This window comes from Mauremys mutica, chromosome 1, assembly GCF_020497125.1.
Source record: "Mauremys mutica isolate MM-2020 ecotype Southern chromosome 1, ASM2049712v1, whole genome shotgun sequence".
NCBI lineage: Eukaryota > Metazoa > Chordata > Testudines > Geoemydidae > Mauremys > Mauremys mutica.
Window position 1 is genome coordinate 344,427,516 of NC_059072.1, and position 22,185 is coordinate 344,449,700.

General features: G+C 39.3%; 1 protein-coding gene across 12 annotated transcripts in view; it reads left to right on the forward strand.

Annotated features, from left to right (window-relative positions):
* Window positions 1-22,185, forward strand: part of DLG2 (discs large MAGUK scaffold protein 2) — a 1,465,131-nt gene that overhangs the window by 1,384,796 nt on the left and 58,150 nt on the right. For all 12 annotated transcript variants that reach the window (XM_045020521.1, XM_045020529.1, XM_045020530.1 and 9 more), the window contains 2 exons: window positions 4,026-4,202; window positions 18,676-18,751. In XM_045020521.1, coding sequence (XP_044876456.1) covers window positions 4,026-4,202; window positions 18,676-18,751 — 253 coding nt within the window. The remainder of the gene's footprint in view (window positions 1-4,025; window positions 4,203-18,675; window positions 18,752-22,185) is intronic.

The following is a 22,185-nucleotide window of genomic DNA, read 5'->3' on the forward strand; positions in this document are numbered from 1 at the left end:
AACCACCTCCAATGAGGGGCAGTAGCTTTGTCACCTGGAGCGCAGCTCCCACCGACGAAGTGCTGTCCACACTGGTGCTTTTTGTCATTAAAATGTTTGTCATTCAGAGGGGTGTTTTTTCATACCCATGAGCGACAAAAGTTTTAACGATGAAAGTGCCAGTGTAGGCTTAGCCTGAGATCCGGTTACCATCAGCCTTCCCTCAGAATCTTTCTCACAGCACAGCCGGGGGCACACGCCTCCACCTGCCCATCTAGATTTCATAACTGTGTTCTTTAGGCTGAAGAAGCTTGCAAAATGGTGATCATTGTGTAGTAGACTATCTGGAGAACGCTGCAGCATGCTCTCTGCTGGGAGCCTCACTGCTTGCAGTATGGAAGGTGTAACCCTGTGACCGCTCTGAGTGAAACTGAGTCACTTGGACTTTCCTTAACACAGATAAAGGCCATCCCCAGTGAAAAAATGTAGCTTATTATCATGCCCTTCCCTCCTTTGCTGAACTAAAGTAATCCTTGGGCTTTTTAGGAAGCTAAAAAATATACGTTTTGTGCCACTCTGGTTACACTCAGCTAATGCTGCTGTTTTTGTTTTGTTTTATATTCGCTCTCAGCTTTAGTCAGGTTCTGAGTACTCTGAGTTGGTAGAGATTTATAAATGAATAGTTTGTGAGTCTTTCAACTCACTAGCTCTAGGCAGGGCTTGCAGTTGTACAGGGGCATATTAAAAGTAAAAGAAAAGGTGGAGAAGATTGCAGTTGTTTGTTACAACAAAACTTTTCTAATGTTACAGTGCCATCTATGAACTATGTTGTGATCCTAGAATAATGCTGGTTGTAAAAGTGAAGGAGACCAAAAGTAGTTGGACATGGGTTCCTTTTATTAGCTGGATAATAAAAATGGCAAAGTTCTGTGGCCACAGTGATGTTTTACATTCTTAGTTCACAAGTACATCACAAGGTTCTACTGATGTCACACGTGACAGGAGAGCTCCCTAAAAATCTTGCTGCAAGAGCCTTCTCTTCTGCAGCTCCTGTCATTTGGAAGGGTCTTCCTGCATCTTGCAATATTTTCTTTGTTTCCTTTTCTTTGCAAATCATATTTTAAAACATCTCTTCCCCTCAGCTTTTAACTATATCCCTTTTTCTGTTTGTTTGTTTTTTATTAAGATTCTGTATCACTTTAGGATACTTTTGTGTGAAAGATGCTATGCCAAATGCAGTATATTATTTTTGTTTATTAATTGAATTTATGCATAATGTATAGAGTACTCGAAAGTGTTGGGCATTGTATAGATATCAAATAAGGGAAGTCCCTGCCCCAAAGAGCTTACCATCTAAGTGCAGGTAATATACTTAAGCTGTTTGGAGCAGGAACTGTGTTTTTGTTCTGTGTTTGTGCAGCACCTGGGCCATGACTTGGGCTCCTCACATCATACAAATAAATAATAACAAACAACAGGAACTACATTTTAGGCCTCCATCTCACAAATCCTTAAGCATGTGCGTAACTTTATAAACATGAATAATCCTACTGACTTGACCGTTAGTTCCATCTGTTCACGTGAGTTAATTGCACATATTTAATAGTTTGCTGAATCAAGACCACCATTTGTTTTTTAGCTCTCCCAGACTATCAGTTCATGCAAACGGTGTTTTCTGCTAGGTGGTTGAAAGTCTTCAGTGTAACCGGAGCCTTGATCAGAACTACAATATGACTCTTCCTCTGGCATGTGTAGGGAAAAGGGATTCAAATCAGCACTTACATTATTTTCCTTCGGGAATCAACATTTGCAGTGCACAGTAGCCAAGAACTGTTTCAGTCAATAAAATGAGCCCTTGATAATTCTCTTGTTTCAGATCTCTAATCTCACTTTAATTAGTGTTGTACACAACAGTGCCAATCAATGTAAGTCAGCAGCAAACATTACCATCTGCATTCATCATTAGCATCAACCAGCATGGTAATCTGCAGTTTTAGACTAATGCATGAGCTCATGGGACTCTAGTGTCTGTTCAGAAACAAAAACCTCTTTTCCTTCCACCGTTTAGCTTTTGAAACCTACCATTCCTTCTGCCTCATAACTTTCAAAAGATGAAGCATTTCCATGACTTCCATTGTAATTTGTTTCACTTCTGGAGTAAGAATATCTTGCTCATTCTCTGCTTTGCAAAAAATGATGTCATGTGTTTGGAGATAATTAATTGTGGATGGATTCAGAATCTACTGTATGTAACCAATACTTGGCATTGTTGCCAGCTCTGTGGACAGGTCTATAAGGCTGTTACTGCCTTTCATATCAATGTACAATGGACTTGCTCACAAAATGCTTTTGTTTAATGCATGTGAGCCCTCGTGGCATTTAGTAAAAGTCAGAGCTTCACTTCCTGATAATTCATCTTTTAAAGCCAATTATAAACAAGTTATTGGTTTAAAACTGGTCAGTGAGGGCACTGCCACATCTCCAGATGTGATTTTCCATTAATTTCTCAAGGAAAACAAGACTTCACTCATTTCTTAGCTATCAGAATATGCTGTTGGGATTGATGTAGCTCTTGATTGTAGGCTTATACTGCAGAGCCGCAGATGACCCACTACTGGCAAGGGCCCTTTAAATACCATATATTTAATTAATTTGTTACATTCCAATTGCTGACTAAGCTTTTAAGGGGTTTCTGTATCTTCACTGGGCATTTGCTTCTGCAGTAAAAGGATGCAAGTGTTATCCATGCTCAGAGTGCATTGAAAAAGGAAGACGCAAGTGAAATCAGCCCCACAGATCGCATAAAGTTCAGTAAAATAATGCCAGATCTTTTATTGTCTTTACCCATCTAAGATGGGTGACTGGAGCGGCTGCACTGCATGAAAGAACCCTCTCCAGTAGTCACTTTTTTAAAGATGCACGATGCACATCTATCGTCTCCCTAAGAGAAGATACTATTTTAATTTATTTTTCCTCCTTACATAATTTCATCCAGAATGAGTGCTTGCAGCTATGAAATGACTGTGGTTGTAGAGATACAACCTAAAGCAATGCAGTAACAACTGTGACAACTCATTTAAAAACATCCTTTTCATTAAAGGACGTAGCCTAGAGTGTTTTAAATCTACTCATAATGCTTCTATAACCATTCTATGCAATTGCACTACAATGGGCAACAATTAATTGTATTAAATCCTTCATATGGAAATGTTTACTAATAAAGATGTTCAAACCTTTTTCCCTAACAATAGGGGGTACAAATTAGTACATACCCCTTGGGACCACACTAAACTAGGAATTCTGCATTTAGGAGTTATAATCAGATATTTTTTCCACAGGAGAAGAAATGTTAATTCCAGTTTATTGGGTTCTTAAAACTACATTTTACTAGGAGAAACCTTTCCTATTCATTTTCCACTGGGAAAAACTGAGGGCAAGACCCTATAACTGGATTCATAGAGACAGGCCTCTGCACTTACATGGAGCCCCGTGGAGGTCAAGGAGACTGCATGCAGATACAAACACCCTACCCGCACACATCCAGTTGCAGGATCTGGCCTAAGGGTACATAATCTGGCTTCACTTCTAATGAATGGCAAAACTCTCATTGACTTCAATGGAACTAGGATTTGACCGTAAAAAATTTAGCATTTTCTTCTTTCTAGTTAGTTGTCATACTGTCCTCGCTACGTCTTTCACTTGTGCGCAGATACAATGGTATGTTTTGTAGGAAGATAAGAAGGGGGCACCATTACAATCATAAATTGTCACAGACATGAGTCTAAACGTTACAAGTGAGAGATTTTTGTAAACAAATGCATGGCACTACATATATTTTATCCGCTAAGCTCTGAAACTCTCCAATTAATGCATAAACATTATGAAAGAAAATAGGAATTAAGGTAGTTTAAATTATGAAGAGGTAATTCTTATGATCCCTATTGAAAGGAATAAGAGGGGCTTAAACTACAAGAAGTTGTTCAGTAGTAAATGCTGTCAAGACTGGTATAATTGCCTGTTTTCATACCCTTATTTTCCTTCCCCAGAGCTATGTTTGACTATGACAAAAGCAAGGACAGTGGCCTCCCAAGTCAAGGACTCAGTTTCAAATTCGGAGACATCCTCCACGTTATCAACGCCTCTGATGATGAGTGGTGGCAGGCGAGGAGGGTCACTCAGGAAGGAGACAGCGAGGAGATGGGAGTTATACCCAGCAAAAGGAGGTATGTATAATTGCTGCTTTACTACTTCACTTGGCACAAATGTGCAAAGGTTTGAGTTTTATTCCAAAACCAATGTGCACTAATCTAAAAAATATAGGAGAGGATGCAAAGAAGAGCCATAAAAATTATTCAAGGGCTGGGAAAAGTGTCTTAAAGAACTCAGTCTGTTCAGCTTATCAAAAAGAAGATCAAGAGGCAACTTGATTATGTTGTATATGTACCTTTTGGGGAGAACATACCAGGTAGTAAAAATCTCTAGCAGAGAAAGTATAACCAGAACCAGGGGCTGGACGTTAAAGCCAGACAAATTGAAATTAGCTAAATCTCTAAAATAAATATCAATATATCTTTGTTTAGTGGTGCTGGACTAATGGGGAAATGTACCATCTGATGTTACTGATATTTGTTACTGTCTATGCTGTCTGATGGGTTGCCTTAGTGAAGTAGTTGTTGGTTTCATCAAATATCAAAACTGCCACTGAAATTGATATTAGTTGGTACCTTTGTTGATAATTTCAGTAGAGAGGTCAAAAACTGAAGTGGCATGAAGGAGAATGAATTCTGTCCAACCAAACCAAATTTCTCCTTTGGAATATTACTTCTAGGCCAGTTATAAACCTTCTATCTAAGGTTTCAATTCTAAAGTTAATAAAAATGGTTGCACAAATTTGTTATAATGAGATCAATTGGATTGTGGATCACTGGCAGAGCACCTGGTATTTGTTCCACGGAGAACTGGCTGATCACAGGATACCCCTGCTCATTGGTTTTGCCGTGTTAAACAATGGAGACTTCAGAATGTCCTCAGATATCACATTGACATGTGCCTTGGTAGGTATCTAGATACTGAGAAAATATAGGTAAACACTTTCCTAATGTTAATCTTCCATCTAAACTGTTGCTATAATTGCCATAGGGGGTTTTATGGGATTATGAATGCATGAGTGCTGGTCCGTGCAATCATGAATGGAAGCAGGTGGAATCCATAAGATAGTCTCTCTCTTTAGACGTGGTCCATAGTATAAAAAGATATGAACCCTTGAACTTTATGATATACAGCGTAAGGAAGTGGGGAAACAACAAAACAACTGATTAAATGGTGAATTTAGACATGTGTCTTGTTGGTTCCACATGTGTAGGTGTGTACGTGTGTGTGATCTTTTTCTGTAGGTGGGAGAGGATGCATGGGCCTAAGATTTATTGATCTACTTGCAGAAGAGTGTTTTCAGGAGGGGCAAATATGTGGAGACATGTTGGACCCACTCAGGGACCGGGCTGCAAGGCATATGGGGCAGCATGAAGGAAGATATGGAGACAGAAGTGGGAGAAAGATGTGGTTTGTTCTACAACTTAGGCAGAGTGGAGAGGGATGCAAAATGAGATGAGAGCAGAAAGGTAAGCAGGAAATAGGTTGCACAGAGTCTTGAAACATGGAGCGTGAATTTTTAATGATGCAGGTATAGTTACAATGGTCTCTACCCCTCATGCCACTGCATCAGCAGTGAATTGGAGAAGCCTGGGGAGGGCGGGGCGGGGCGGGGGGGTATGGGGGGATGAAGTCTGCCTGTTCCAGTGGTTCCAAATTGAGATCACATTTTTCTCTCCAATAATTGTTACTCCCAACAAATTCTAGGAGTATAAATAAACAGAACAAAAAGCTGGATAATGTCATTGAAATGCTATTCGGCTTATTCTGGCACAGCCTTTCTTCAGTATGGTGGAGCTAGCCCTTTTCCCATAACAGTGAAGTTTTTCTTCAGCAAATCCTTCCCTGAAATGTGAGCAGCCAATGTTAATGCCACACCATTCAAGGTTAATTCAGTGTTTCTACTATAAATACTGTTGTTCATAAATCTAACACTGATTAGATCCTCCCCGGAGCCGGGGTATGTTTTTTCCCATTTAAAAAGTCCTTTCCCTGGTCCCACTTTAAAAACGTATTGAAGTAATGCATTTGTTTTTGCAGTTATTTAGCTCAGCAAGGATCCATTTGTACAAGATAGATTTTTTTTCAAGTTGTGTTTTAAAAATGAATGCAAGTTCATACTATGGACACCGTAGCTTTTTTTTCCAGAGTCATTGAGCCTGATTGGCATTGTCCTGCATCTTATGTAGTCATTTACACAAGAGCAAAGTGTAAAATGCAACCGAAATCAGAATACTGTTATACTTACTGCACACGTATACATAACTGCACAAGGTAGTGTGCAGAAGAGAATCAGCCAATTATATCTAGCATATAAATTCAAATTTAGAGTAAAATCTCTTCTGAAAAGTGTTTACTGAGCATACGAGACCTGATTCAAAATCCAGTGAAGTCAGTGGGAGTCTTTCCATTGACTTCAACTGGCTTTATGTTGAGTAGCCACTTTATAAAATTAAATATTGGTCGTTTAAATTTAAAACTGAAAAAAACAATCAGATTACAGTATGAACCAATCACTAGCCAAGTTTCCGCTTGTTGTATACGTGATATTATTTATGTACAAATTGCAATACATGTACCAAAAACAAGCCACACGTACTTAAAATCTAACAGCAACATCTTTCCCATGTGCTAGATGGTGGTATAACAGAGGGGAGGAGATCAGTGGCAGCTATGTGTTAGAGCCTGAGCATTTTGCTGGTTTGCAGAGTCATATGGTTCCATCGGGTAGGGGAAGAATGTATTCTGGGGGCTGTTTTGTGCAGCCATGTGGAAATTTTATGAATATCCTCTAGTTTATAAACATTTCAGGCACCCAGGCAGGAAACCATAAAGAAGAGGTGACGAATAGCATTTCAGAAGCAAATAGCAAATAGTCAAAGACATACTTAAAGCAAATAGGTGGTGAATAGCCCAAAGACTAAAAAATAGGTGTGGGCTCCGGCGACTTTGACCACCTGGTGTTGGAGCCTTATACTGGCAGTATCTACACTCTAAATCTACATTCACAAACTGTCCAGACATTTGAGGGTTTTCACCCTTGCTTTTGAATCGGCAAGTGACTGGACCTTTCCTTTGATGGGGTCTACAAAGTGCAACTCATTCCGTATGGAATCCTTCTCATTTATCCCTCTCACCTTTAAAAAACATTTTAAAGTGCCCCCCCAAAAAAACCCCAAACAATTTCCGTAGACCCGTCACAATTGGCCCTTTGTTTACCAAAGTTCCTTTCAATTCCTCTTTTTCCTTTTTTTGCACTTTGGCCCCCTCACTTTGTTTGTATTTTATGAGGGTGGCATATTATTCTGTTATGTACAGCACTCTGAGCACTTTGGCCCTTCTGATCATCTAGATTGACCTCCTGTACAATTAATACATTAATTATAACTGAAAACAATAGGAAATAACATTTATTTTCTTGCAGTACTGAAACCATTGACCTCTTCCATAATAGTTCTTTACTCCAGTATATACTCTGGGAGCAATTAATATAATTAAGTTCTTACTTAGGGATACGTCTATGAAAATCACCTTCCAAGTGCCTGATTTTACCATTTTTTTCCACATTTTTTGGAATGGAGCCATTCAAACAGGCACATTAAAGCATGAGCAGATAAGAGAAATTTCTGATGCTAAATCAAGACTCAGTTTTCTTTTCCCTTTTATTTTATAATGGATGTGGTAGACCAGAAGAGGTCGTAATTTATAGCTACCAGGGAATTGCTGCCCATTACTCACTCTGGGATGGTGTGTCGTTTCCAGCCCTTAACTGTCAATCAATTACATGGAGCTTGAAAGCAATTTGTCATTAGATTTAATCGTGGTCACTTCCATGTGGGTTTGTTATTTTGTTTACAACTGAGAAGCCCTCCTTTAGGAGTGAATTTGGATGCTGTAGCACTGCGTCACAGAGACAGGCAGTTTCATTCTGTATTGAACAAGCAGAGTACCACGGTCCTGGCCCATCTATGTCCCTCTCATTAAGGGCTTGATCCTGTGAATTGATTAGAGTTTTTAACTGCCATTGACTCCAGTAGAAATTGAGGTGAGAGTGGTCAATGCCTCGCAGAATTGAGATCTCACTGATCATGGCTTGGGCTTTAGAGGAAGCAGTTCACTCACTCTTAAAGGCAAAACTGCTCCTATTTTGGCCAGAGGTCCAATAATTCTTTTACATACCAAGCTCTGGTCACCATGAATATGTATGTTTCTAATTACAGTTGTAACGTACCCTCATGCTGGGTGCGTGAGCAGCATGGCCCTCTTGCTGTGAAGTGATGTCACTTTGACACTGATGACATTACGCTTAGTGAAAGAGACCAGGAACCAGTTTTTAGCCTGCTGGTGTAACCATCAGACAGGAAATATTATTCTTTAACACGTAAGAATGAAACACTGTGTGCCAACTTCCACATTGCTTTACACCCACCATGAAGCTGTCAAAGTCAATCCTAAACAAGAGAGTAGAGTAACATCAGTAGACAGACATTACATGATTGTGTATCTCACATGCCAGAGCCAATGCAGTGCCATGAGGTGTCAGTCAGCCCAGAACTTGGCATGAGGGTATGTATAAAATATTAGGGTTAAACCAATTTTAAAGTTTGTTGGAATCCAGGTTATAATCTCTCTCACGCAACTAGTACCACAGATTACTTCATTTTATGTGGAAGTGGTCATCTCTAGAATTAGATTTAGAAATGCCAGTTGGAATGAATCTTCTACACATCACTGTTTGATAATGAGAAGTGCTGCTCACCTTTGAACTCTCATGCTGGTGGGATAAGCAAAATGGGTGCAGCTTTCTATTAAGGTCAATAGCCATAATTAGAGAAGTTTAAAGAAGCCACTCAAAGCTGGTGTTCCAAGGAACTCTAATTTACTCTAGATACAGGTCACTGGAGGTAGGAACACCCCACCTTATGAATGTCAATGCATATATACCTGCCCTTATCTTTTCCTGCACTCACTCTCTGAGTAAGAGTTGCATGAATTCGCTCTAAGGACCCAAAACGGCAATGAATTGAGTGCCCTTAATTTAATGCAGATTGTATCATCATAATCTAGCCCTGTATTGTCACCAATCCCACTGCTGCTGCCTCTGAGATCAAGGAGAGTTTTGCTTGTTACTTCAACAGAAGCAGGGTTAATTTACCCTAAAACTTCTTTTGTCTTAAACGTATCCAGTCACAAAACCGTCTATCAGATTTGAAGTCATTCTGAGAATACCATTTTCAAATATATGGGGGGCAGGTCTATGCAAATTATATCTATATTTTACAGAACAAATGTTTAAGGTGATATCAGTCTGTCATGCTGTTTTCAACTGTACAAAGCTTGCAGGGCACAATTATTTTTTTCGTCTTAGATTCTACAGGGCAAAAGATGAAAAAAGAACACAAAAAAGTCTTTCATAAACATTTTTCAAGGACAAGGAACCAGAGGTTTGCCAATTGCAAAAATCCTTCTGGGTAAAAAGGCATCTTAAATTTGTTATTCCGCCCGACTTGTCAGAAGGACATGTTTATCCACTCAGCTGGGTTTTATTTATGTTTCTCTTCTAAATTAGCTACCTTTTTTTAAATCCCTCAAGATTTTAATCCCAGAATGATAAAGCTTTTTAAAATACCATGGTCTTGTTAGCTTTATCTGAAGTGAGTTACTTGAGCACAGTTGCTAATCTAATGGGAAAAGATAAATATAGACTAAAATTGATATACATATGTGTATTCCCCTCTCCTCATTCTTTTGCAAGCAGGAGAAACATAATCACAGTAGGAATAAGGATGTACTGAGTCCAGGAAAGCACTAACCACAAGCTTCATTGAAAGTGGCTTTGCTTGCAGGAAACATTTTTATATAAGATGAACTTTATTAATATTTTTCAATTTAAAATAAGAATTAGCTTTCACAAAGGCCATTAACCACCAAGATAGCTTCATGGGAGTGTGGCAAGTCAATTATTTTTGTAACAGCTCATGAAGTCTTAATCTTTAAACAGGTTAAAAGGATTTTTCCTCCCCAATCTTACAATAGCACATTTTTCCATAATAGTAACTATACCACTTTTATCAGACAATAAACTGGTGCTGAGCTGCCATCAATTGGCAAAATTCTGATTATGAAGACCTGAATTCTTCAGAGAGAGAACAAGTTTTTTCCTAGTGCATTTACACGTGTTGTTTCAATAAAAAGCCAGTTAATGAGTTCTAATATTGCTCAAAAATCAGTTGGAGAATGGACATTTGTGGTCAAAATCAGACCTTGCATGAATGCTTACAACAAGCATGGAAGTCTCTGGGCCAAACTGAGCAGGGATGTAAGTCATGGAGAAGTTGTGTACTGGGTGTGGTAAATTGGTCTGAAAATAGGTGGAAATAGTAAAATATGTTTGCACTGATCTGGCATTCAGTGGGTGGGCAAAACTCACATGCCAACAGAAAAGATAATCATTTTCCTACTTCCTTACTCTAACAGAAGGGTGAAAGATAAAACAAGTTTTTTCAAACACACATTTTATTTTGCATTCTTCTATTTAGTAACTTTTCTCACTACACTTTCTATCATTATGCTCATTCTGCAAACTACCCGAATGCTAAATCAATACAAATTAAGCAACTCCAACTACTTGTACTTGGTTTCCCACCCCAACATGTAATTTACACCTTCATTTACATCACAGATGAATATGACTATGAAAATTTAAAGAATGTCTTGCCTGTTATTTTACATCTCCAATAAGAAAACTAATCTGTGGTGTTATAAATTTGTTAGTAAACTTTTCAGTAATCCATTAACCATCCACTTACAGCATATTACATTCTTCTGCTGCTTCTGTTTGGCTTAAAAACAGCAGTGTTAGATGCCCAAGTCTAGGTTAATGATCCAATTGATTGCTTCAGATGATGCGGAGTGAATGGCAGTGATTCCACCATCACGTGATTACTTGGGCCATTGATTGACAAGGTGTTCCATAGTGAAGTCCATTTCCTCAGTCACAAATAGGGTTGTATCTCAGACCCCATTTACTGGAGAAGGTAGGCACGTCTGCCATGCGATGTGCAGCTGCAATTCAAAGTGGGCCATATCTTTTGTGGGTCCTTGATGTGGTGTTTTTTCAGGATGTTGGTGACCTTCCACCTTGCTCACCATTGATCTTCAGGGAGAAACCCTGAATCTTTGAGCTCTTGCATTGCCAGCCTAAAAGATTTTCTGCATTTGAGTCAGAATCTCAGTATATAATTTAGGTCTTTGTGTATTGGAAGATTCATGTTCCCTCGAACATGATGGAGCCTCCAAAGAATTCTGATATTGCAATGAACTTGGGGTGGGTGGGTGTGCACCAGGACGGGAAGCCATGGTTGTGGCATTTGTTTTATTGTGCCCATATTAATCTGCATGACACTCTTAAACTGACAGTCAACAAGCAATGTGTGTGAGCGATGTGTCCAGATGGGTGAGCAGTATTTTGCAGTTCAGGAGATAAGAGCCAGTGACAAGGTCTGTAAAGTTTTTGCATTGGCTCCCAGGTCATTCCTGCCAGTTTCTGGATGAAATTCACATGTATCTTAATTCTGTCATGAATATTTTTCAGGTGCTGCTCATATTTCAGGGTGGGATCATGTTTTATCTGCAAGCCACAGAAGTCCATGTGCTGTTCCTGCCTAACCATTTGATTATTTAGATGAAATGCTGACACAATAAGCTGAATGATGTTTGGGTTTAGCCATCAGTATAATAAATATTATTCCATATTAAAATGGTTTTAAGGTTCCATCCTTAGTCAGGATTTGTTCTGCAGCGCTGGTCATCAAGTGTGGACACTCACCAGCACTGTTATTGGCCTCCAGGGTATAAGGAGATATCCCAGAATGCTAGTAACTAAATTATTACCTTTGTTTTGTTATGCAGCCTCTCTTTGTTTTGTTGTGAACTCTGAGCTCCGTCCTGAGCTCCGTTGATACCGGAGCTGCTTATAAAAACAAACTGACAGTTCCCGTTTGCTGTGATCAAACACAGCTCCTGTTTGCTGTGATCAATCTGTATCTGGCTGTGAACAATCAAATGAGATAACCCCCTGTGGATGAGGCAGGCAGGAAGTGAGTGTTTGCTTGACAGAGAAAGGCAGTCCTGGGATGCAGGCTATTTGCAATTTAAGAGTTAAGACTAAGGGGTCGGGAAGATTTTATGATTTTTCAATGCAGGAAGCTAACTCACAGTGTTGGCTCCAAAAATCCACTCTCTCTCTTTCCCCCTGCTCCCTGTCACACTACACACTACACCCCACCCCCCTCTTTTGAAAAGCACGTTGCTGCCACTTGAATGCTGGGATAGCTGCCCATAATGCATCACTCCCAACAGTGCTGCTAATGCTGCAGATGTGGCCACACACCAGCGCTGGTAGCTATGAGTGTGGCCACACTCCAGTGCTGGCCCTGCACAGCTGGATGACCAGCGCTGCAAACCGTAAGTGTAGTCATACACTGGCTGTTAGCTCAGGCTGTAGAACAGACTCATTTTATCTCTCTCTAAGTGGTCTCAGTGCCACTAGATGGGACAGAACACCACACCCAGAAGGTGTGTGGGTTACAATAGCTCTGTGTTTCATTAGTGTGGTAATATATGGATCTCACTTCTGCTGAATTTCCATACACATCCGAGTTGAAGGATCCCAGTTTAATAATTGACAGGAATGAATTCAAGTAGGTGAGATTTTAAAAACCCAAATGTAAATTGTAATTCTTTATCAACCCACTCAGCCTAATCTGGTAGCCCAGATTCCAAAGCCATATATATGCTATTGTTTAGCATTAGCAGGAAATTCCAACTTCTAGTTCTGAGAGGCAAATCTCCTTCCCCTGTCCTTGCTCTGTGTGTTTAAAGCTGTTATCTGGAGAAACCCATAGAGACATAAGAGGAAATATGTTTTGTGACTAGTTCTACAAATCAGGCTTTGTGCCTGGAACTAAGCAGAGTGGGAGTGAGTGATATTTGCAAGACTTCAACGGATCATTCAAGGTGACACAGGATCTGTGGCTACATGGTTGTAGTGGGCCAGAACTCCTACATGTGGAGCATAGAAAGGCAGTGTCCTCTGAGCTGGAGTAGCAGCTGCAGATTGACAATGCGGCAGTCCCACCCCATGCAAGTTATGGGGGTTGAATAGCCACTACCGCACGTATCTCCATGGACAAAGCCCAAGTAATCTGGCTTTGTACAGAAGAGGTGAATTTAAAGTTTGAAAAACTGTTTTAAATCAACCCGTTGAAAATCAGTTCCTTGTTTATTCACCTGCCAAAACTGGAGTTGAGAGTATTGTGCTTTCCCTGTTGATGAGTTGCTAACATCTAAAGCAGTGTAAAGAATGTCAGTTTATACATTATTTAGGTGTTTGCCATGTCAACCTTTGCAAGAGAGTCACAAAACACTGATTTTCAAATAGTATTTGTAAATGAAAAGGCTTTAAGTTCATACATGTATATATAAATTTATCACATTAAAAAGTTAAAAGGACATTAAAGTTGCAATATCAAGCACTCACGAGTTAGGAAATGCCAAAGTTAAGGTTGCAAATAAAACCTTAATTTAGCCTTCTTATGTGTACACATTATGATTAAGGCTACGATTTAATCATGGGTATTTTTAGTAAAAGTCATGGACAGGTCCTGGGCAAGAAACAAACAATCACAGCCCATGACCTGTCCAGGACTTATACCATAAATACCGCTGATTTAATCTTTTGGTGGGAGGGATGCTGCAGGGGGGAGGAGTCCGGGGCACCACTGCACCACCTGCTGCTGGGGGGAGCCCTGAGGGTTCAGCGGCCACTCTAGCGATCCCCGGGGTCAGCTGCTCAGAGCAGTGGCTGCCTGTGAAGCCACCCGAGTGAATGCCTGCAGAGCTGCTTCGGCAGTGGCCGGTGTGCCCCTCCCTGGGTTCACCTGAGCAGCTGGCCCCAGAGCCAGCTGCTTGGGTGGCCCTGAGGTCAGCCACACTGGCCGCTGCCGAAGTCACAGAATCCGTGACTTCTGCGACCTCCATGACAAACACAGAGCCCTAATTATGATACAGTCTTTAATTACATGATCACATGCCATTTTTTCTACATCACTCCTGCTCATTCAGTGCACAGGATTAGATGGTGCTTGTTGCACTGGTAGTTACTCAATAGTTCTTTCTATCCTTTTCATTCGATGCACTATTATGGCACACCATCCTAATCCTGCACTGAATAAAGAATTATTAATTTCTGCATGGGCTCTTCTTAGTACCTTTAGAAAAGTTAATGAATTTATCTTCCTTCACAGCACCCCATGAGATGAACTGGAGTTATTATCTGCATTGTACGCATGAGGAATAGAGGTAGAGAGATTAAACCCAAAACTGTCAGAGGTGTTAATTAATTTTGGGTGCCCAATCTAAGAAATTTAGGGCCTGATTTTTCATTTCTGAGTACTGAGTAACTAGTAGCAGCAGAAAGCACAAGTATCTTCTGTGTGGATTTGCCACTAGAGGCACACACACACTTTGCCAGTGAGTTTCACAGCAAAGGAATCTTGAGACTTGGGAATAATGGATTCAATTTTATGTTCAATAGGAGAGTGTGCTTTAATAGTTACAGACCCTCTGGCTCTCTCCCCCTGGCCTCTCCCTATCTCCTTCTGATCCTATTCTCTCCCAACTCCTATCTATTTTCCTTTTCCACTGCTCCTATCCTCCCCCCTCCTTCCATGGCTCCTGTCCTCCTCTCTCCCATCTGCTTCTGCCTCTCCCCCTGTCCCCCCAAAAAATATGACTCATAATCCCTGCCCTGAACTCCACACTCCTCTCCCACCCTCTCCCCTGAGTTCCTGCTTCTGCCCCTCCCACACACACCTGTAGCTCTTCAGCCAAACCCTGTTCCCCACCCCTCTGCATTCGTGTCAAGATGGTTCCTCCTCTTGCATGCTACCTGGGCACTATGAGAGATAGGATTGCGAGCACAGACAAGACAGATTCTTTGCTCTCAGTGTAGAAGCAGTCTTTGGAGAATTTAGCTGCCAAACTCTAACAAGTGTCAACTGAGCACATGCAAGGTGCAATTCTTCAGAGGCTTCAGAGAAATGTGGGCAAATTTGCACAGGAAAAACAAAGGGCACATCCTTGACACCAGGGCGACCCCTCTGCCCAATTTCAGCTAACCCCTCCAAAACATGGAGGCACAAGTTTCTCACCCAAATGGCTGTAAGAATTGTTAACAACTGAAACTTAAAAAAATAGACAGCTAGACACCTGGAATGAGAAATTTCAGGCTGAAAGGTTAAAATTGGTAAAGTTATAGTGTCTTATAAAGGAAAGTGTTGGGCAACTTTAACTATAAGCCCTACTATTTGCACTACTTATAATATATCATTAGCTTATGAAACACTTTGGTTTTCCGCAGGCAATATAAACATTTATATATGTTCTTAGTGAATGTGTCTGGATTATTAATGGCAGTTCACTACATTTATTATTTATATACCTTTCAAGGCAATGTAGATTGTGGCATAGATTTTGTCTGCATTGCCTACAAATTATAGCATGAAATCTGCATGATTGCTAGAGTCATTCTGGGGCATTACATAAACCAGATCTGGTTTTGTGGCTCATTTTCAAGTTTCTCTGTGCAATGAATCAGAACTAAAATTCAGAGCAACTACTTTAGAAGGTTAGGAAAGATAGGAATGAGAATTAATATTAACACAGATTGATAATTAGAAAAGTGTGTTCAGCTTTGAGCTAATTATTTTCTCAGCAGACGTCCCTCCTACTTAGGAGATTACACAGCCTCAAGTCGTCTTGTTTTACCCATTCTGTCATGGGACTTCATCTGTTACTTTAAAATTTAAGGCTGTTCCTTTGGCTTTAATATCACAGATTGAATTTGAAGGACGCATTTCAGCTGTTTCTGTTCTGCATTTACAGAGAAACACTTGTTCCAAAATTCAGCTGTAACTATAGTAACCTGCATTTCAGTGTTTTTCAGTAAGAAAAATAAAAGCCCGCTCAGATAGAAGGGAGCATGTTATGTTATTTATTTAACTATGAAAAGACAAAGACTTCATATTTAAGAAAAAAATAAGCCAATCACCAAAAACTAGCAGAGCTCTGTATTTATTCTCAGGAACTAAATGATCTGCATGTACCTAATCCAGCTTCTTACATAAGAAACTTCACTAGATAGGTGGGGGGAAAAAGGAATATTTAGACCAATCTGGATTATCTAACATTCCTCACTTACTGCCCAACTATTCACTGTCCAGTATAGGTCAGAGGAGGGTAGACTTGTAGGCTAGCTTTGTGATATTGTACTCACAAGATCTACTACAACAATTAAGAATTTTGAACAGATAAAATTACCTTTTCTATTATAAACAGGTGATCACATTTGTGTGCCTAAATTAGTAAATTCTTCTGATGATTTTGCAAGGCTGATAAATGACATCTTTTACAATAATGCCCTTATCAATAAAGATAAGGAGGGATTGTTGGGCTCCTACCTTTTTTCCTGCTTCCTTTGAAGCATTCTGTATTTGCAGTATGCAAGAGTACACTATATAATACATCAGATGCTTATAGTAATGCATATTTAATTACGGCACTTTCCATATTCCTAGAGATTCATATGGTTTGGTTTTCAATATTATACCATATGCTGTGTGCATTTCATTATGTTAATACACTTTCAATTTTAATCGCACTTCCTTTAAAAATATTGTTAGTCCACTCAATGATGGAAACCAAGTGCATAGACTCAGAGTTTAAGGCCAAAGGGAACCATTAGATCATCTTGTCTGACCTCCTGTATATCACAAGCCACTAAAATTTCACCCAGTTAAACCCTTATTAGGGCCAGTAATTTGTGTTTGGCTAAAGCATAACTTTCTAAAGTCTTGATTTGAAGGTATCAAGAGATGGAGAATTCACCACTTTCTGTAGTTTGTTCCAGTGGTTAATCAAATTCACTGTTAAAAATGTGTGCCTAAAATTCCAATTTCAATTTATTTGACTTCGTTTCCAACTATGAGGGGGTTTTGATGCCTTTTTCTGCTAGATTAAAAAGCCTTTTCGTACCTGGTATTTTCTCCCCATGAAGGTACTTAAACACTGTAATCAAGTCATCTCTCAATCTTCTTTTTTGATGAATTAAATATATTGAGCTCTTGCTGTAAGGCATTTTCTCCAGCCTTCAGACCATTTTTGAGGCTTTCTCTTTACCTTCTCCAGTTTTTCAGCATTCTTTTTAAACCAAACCTGTATACAGTATTATAATATCTGCATCACCAATGCCTTGCTTCACAGAAGCCAACTTTCTAATGTGCCTGGGGATGCTCCCTCCAACCCAGGCTCCTCCCCACTCCATCCCTTCCCCCAAGGCCACGCCCTGCCTATTCCCGCCCCACCTCTTCCCACCCCATTCTGCCCCCTCCCTGAGTGCATCCTACCCTTTTTCCTCCCCGTTCCCTCCCCTGCGCCTCCTGCATGCCACAGAATAGCTGATCTGCGGCAGGCAGGAGGCCCTGTAAGGAGGTTGCCATTCTGGGTGTGTCAGTGCCTATGCCATGCTTAGCCATCTGCCAAATCCACAGCCATCCCAGAGTATCAAATCCCACGAGAGCCCCTGATATTTGTTTTCAGTAATCAAATACTGCATTAACCCAAACAGGAGAAAAAGTATATTTTTCACATCCCTCTCATGTTTGTGGAGGACAATGTTTTATAAGGTGTATGCAAGTCCAGTTCGTAATGTGTTTGAGTGGCTATGCCCATCTCTGTCCTGCCTCCAAGTATTATAAGTCTCCACAGAAATACCAGTTCAGGGGAGCCTATACAAATATAAAGTAATTTAAAGGCCTCAAGCAAAACTTCTCTGCACTTGAAAAGGAGTATAATTTAACATACAGCATCCCTACATATTTCAGGTGAGTATTTTTAAGATAACGTTTCAACTAGTTTTGAAAACAGTAAATTCATGCCTAAGGATATTGAATACTATTTTCCAAGGGTACAATTTTCAAAAGCACTCAAGTGAATTAGGAGTCTACATCCCATTTTCAAAAATAACTTTGGCACTTAAAGCCAGATTTTTAAAGATAATTAGCACCTGCAACTCCCACTGAAAAATCTGGCCCTTAGTCTAATTGAAAATCAGTGGGATTTAGACATATAAGTACCTAACTCACTTTTGAAAATAGGACTTAGATACTTTTGAAAATTATACCCAACATCTATTTGTTTTGGGAAGCAACATTGTTTCAATGATTAAAAGAGGGTACTAGGAGTCAGGACTCCAGGGATACAGTCAAATCTCTGCCACTGAATTGTTCTGTGACTTTGAGCAATCCACTTGACCTTTGTGGTTCTTAGTTTACACATTTATAAAACAGGAATAATAACAATAATTACTTATTTTACAGGAGTGCTGTAAGACTTAGTGTCTAGAGAGTGCTTTGAGATCCTTGGTTACTATATGAATACAAAATATAATCCTGATGTGAAGATTTATTTTTCTTTAATTTTCTTCAGGGTTGAAAGAAAGGAGCGTGCACGTTTGAAGACTGTGAAGTTTAATGCGAAACCTGGTGTGATTGATGCAAAAGGGGTATGTAAAAAGAAACATACTAAAAGATGCCAGAATGTCTCTGTAGTCAAATGAGTTAAATGAAATTGCTATGTCTGTTCTAAAGCTGAGCATATTATGGCAACACAGGAAAGAGAAGGGATTTTTTAACGAAGGTTTGGGGTATGGTGAAAAGTGTAAAGTATGACATGATCTGCTAAATAATTAATATCCTTTTGTACTATAGTATTAATAGACATTGCCTCCTAACAGGGAGATAATAAGAAAAGAACTAGCATTCTTTGTTATTGATGGGATTTAGTTAAGTATTGGCTTGGGAAAGGAAGACTTTCAAAATTCATCGACACGTATGTTTGGTTAATGACATACAGAGAAAGAGATGAATCCTCTTACTTCAAAAGTTGTTAAAACTAATAGCAAAGTTTATAGTATCAATCGGAGAAATAAAATTTATGTTTCTGATTTAATACTTTAATGGTTGTGACAGACATTGAACAGAGATTTGTACCACAGTAAGCACAAAGGATCAGCCAGCCCAGAATGTAATTTTGAACTTGTTTGTTCACTAGCAAAATATTTCCAGAAGGGATTATTCTAACTGGTTAAAACTTTTTTTGTTTAAATTCCCCTTCAATTGGCATATTAATACAGAAGAATCTCACTGTTCTAGAAGTCCAACACATGTTCTGCCATGTCTAATAGTTGATGTAATATGACATTTTGAAGAAAACTTAAGTAGTGATTAGTCTAATATTCTGGATGGCAATAGTTGTAAAAAGAGTGTAGCAATATAAAAAATTACAATAATCATATACATCAAATTATATTTTTCCACTGAGACATTTTTCACATTTATAGCAGTAGGTGAACACATTACAGATCCTATTCTACCAGTCTTTAATTGTGCAGATAGTCCAAATGACTTAAATGGGACTACACTCATAAGTAAGGGCTTTAGCAATCACACAGGATGGGATTTTCAAAAGCCATCAGCATAAAACTCCCATAGACTTCAATAGAAGCAGAGATGGGCCAACCCGGCACATTTTTTAAAATCCCACTCTTAATGTTGCTGTGCCACAGTTCCTCATCCATGGAAACTGTAATGATAACACTTCCTTTCTCCCAGTCTTTATCTGTCTTGTCTATGTAGACCAGGGGTAGGCAACCTATGGCACGTGTGCCGAAGGCGGCATGCGAGCTAATTTTCAGTAGCACTCACACTGCCTGGGTCCTGGCTACCGGTCCGGGAGCTCTGCATTTTAATTTAATTTTAAATGAAGTTTCTTAAACATTTTAAAACCCTTATTTACTTTACATACAACAATAGTTTAGTTATATATTATAGACTTCTAGAAAGAGACCTTCTAAAAAAGTTAAAATGTATTACTGGCACGCGAAACCTTAAATTAGAGTGAATAAATGAAGACTCGGCACAGCACTTCTGAAAGGTTGCCAACCCCTGATGTAGACTGTAAGCTCTTCAGAGAGGGGGCGGGTGTTTTATTATAGGCATGTCCAGAACCTAGCATAATGGAGTCCTAGTTTCAGTGGGAAATCCAGGTGCTAACATAATAGACAAAATATTTCTTTTGCGAAATTCTTAAGAAAAGAAAATCACTCTTGCAAATAGCACCGTCCCGTCTGTCTATTGTGTGATTCCGCTCTCAGTGCAAATTAAGAACAACTGCATTGACTTAAATAGAATTTTTGCAGATTTACACCAACATACCTGGGATCAGAATCTGGCCCTATGTACATTATATCCATATGCAAGTGACATAATCGATATGACCTCCTGCAAAGTCAAAGCAAAATTTTTCATTTGAAATAACAGTTCTGGAACCTTGTGAATTTTTAACAGGTACTGAATTGTCAGTCAGATCACTTCTTAAAATGTCCATTTCCTGTATATTGTCAAAACCTTGCAGGAATAATTCATTCATGTTACCAATGGTCCTTACCAGAGCCTGGTGAGAATTTAATTATCCTATAATTTCCTACAATGTTCTTCTATCTTTGCCATCAATGTAATATTAATCTCCCAGCCACTCATTCCATTACTCGTTACAACATTTAGGAAATTGCATAATTACAGAATCAGGCTATTCAGCCCTTTGGAAATTTATTTTCGTTTGTTAGTCTGTGCTAAAATCTGTTTTTCCCTTCTTAAAAAAATCTATTTTGGGACTATATGTGAAAACATAATGTAAACATGTAGAAAATGAGCGAGTGGGGGAGGGAAGATCACTATTTAAACATCAGCATGGAAAATAAAATTTTAATTATTTAAATTAAATTATTTAAATTAAATAATTATTTTAAAGGGACACTATTTGTTTTAGTTTTGTTTTTTAAAAATGGATGCACATTACCTGTCACTATCTTTCATTTATCAGATCCGAAGCATGCTTATTTCACATAAACATTATTGAAGACTGAGCTAAGCCTACCAACCTCGTTTGTCTGCCTCAGAAGAGCTGAGGGAGTATCAACTGAGATAGCTGGGTCATGTGAGATCATAAGATGTGGGGTATGTTGGCCAGAGAGTGTAAGAGCTAGGAGTCATGGGACAAAGGCTACAAGGAAGACATAGAAAAAGGTGGTTTGAGATGCTGAGGGAGGTTGGTGTCAGCTTGAAAGATGCGCTTGACACGAAGAACAAGAGCTACTGACCCCTAATGATGGGCCAAGGCAAAGAAGACGACCCTACATCCTTCTGTGAAAGGAAGTTGAGCCATTGAAAATGCATCACAGTTTATAACACACATTCCCAGTATCTTATCACCAGATACTATGATCATGAACGGGGCATAAATAGAGAGTGTGGGGAGAGAGGTGCATAGTAGTTAGAAAGTTCTACATCAACTAGAAAGATCAAATGGTCAAATCAAGTAGACAAATTAGCTAAAATTTTCTGTTTTCTGATAGTGCCTAACTCATAATATTTGTTGTTCCCTATTAGCAAATACACCACTACCTTGATATAACGCCACCCGATTTAACACGAATTTGGATATAACGAGGTAAAACAGTGCCCCAGGGGAGCGGGGCTGCGCACTCCAGTGTATCAAAGCAAGTTCAATATAACACGATTTCACCTATAATGTGGTAAGATTTTTTGGTTCTCAAGGACAGCGTTATATCAAGGTAGAGGTGTGGCACCAACTTATTACTCCTGTGTTCCTGTACATTTGGGGTGGACAATATGATTCAGATAAAAATCAAACAAGATAATTTTTACCTCACATTAGAACCAAGCATTTTCAATGTTTGATTAACTTTTGTTTAATTTTCACTTTCCTATATCTTTCTTGGTCACATCTTTTGGAAACACTACAAGAACAGTTGTTCTCACAATAATTCTATTTTGAGAATAACTGGGAAAGTACTGAATATCTCACAAAAATTCTGTTCCCATAAGATTTTTCTGCTTGACTCCCAGCAGGACTGCC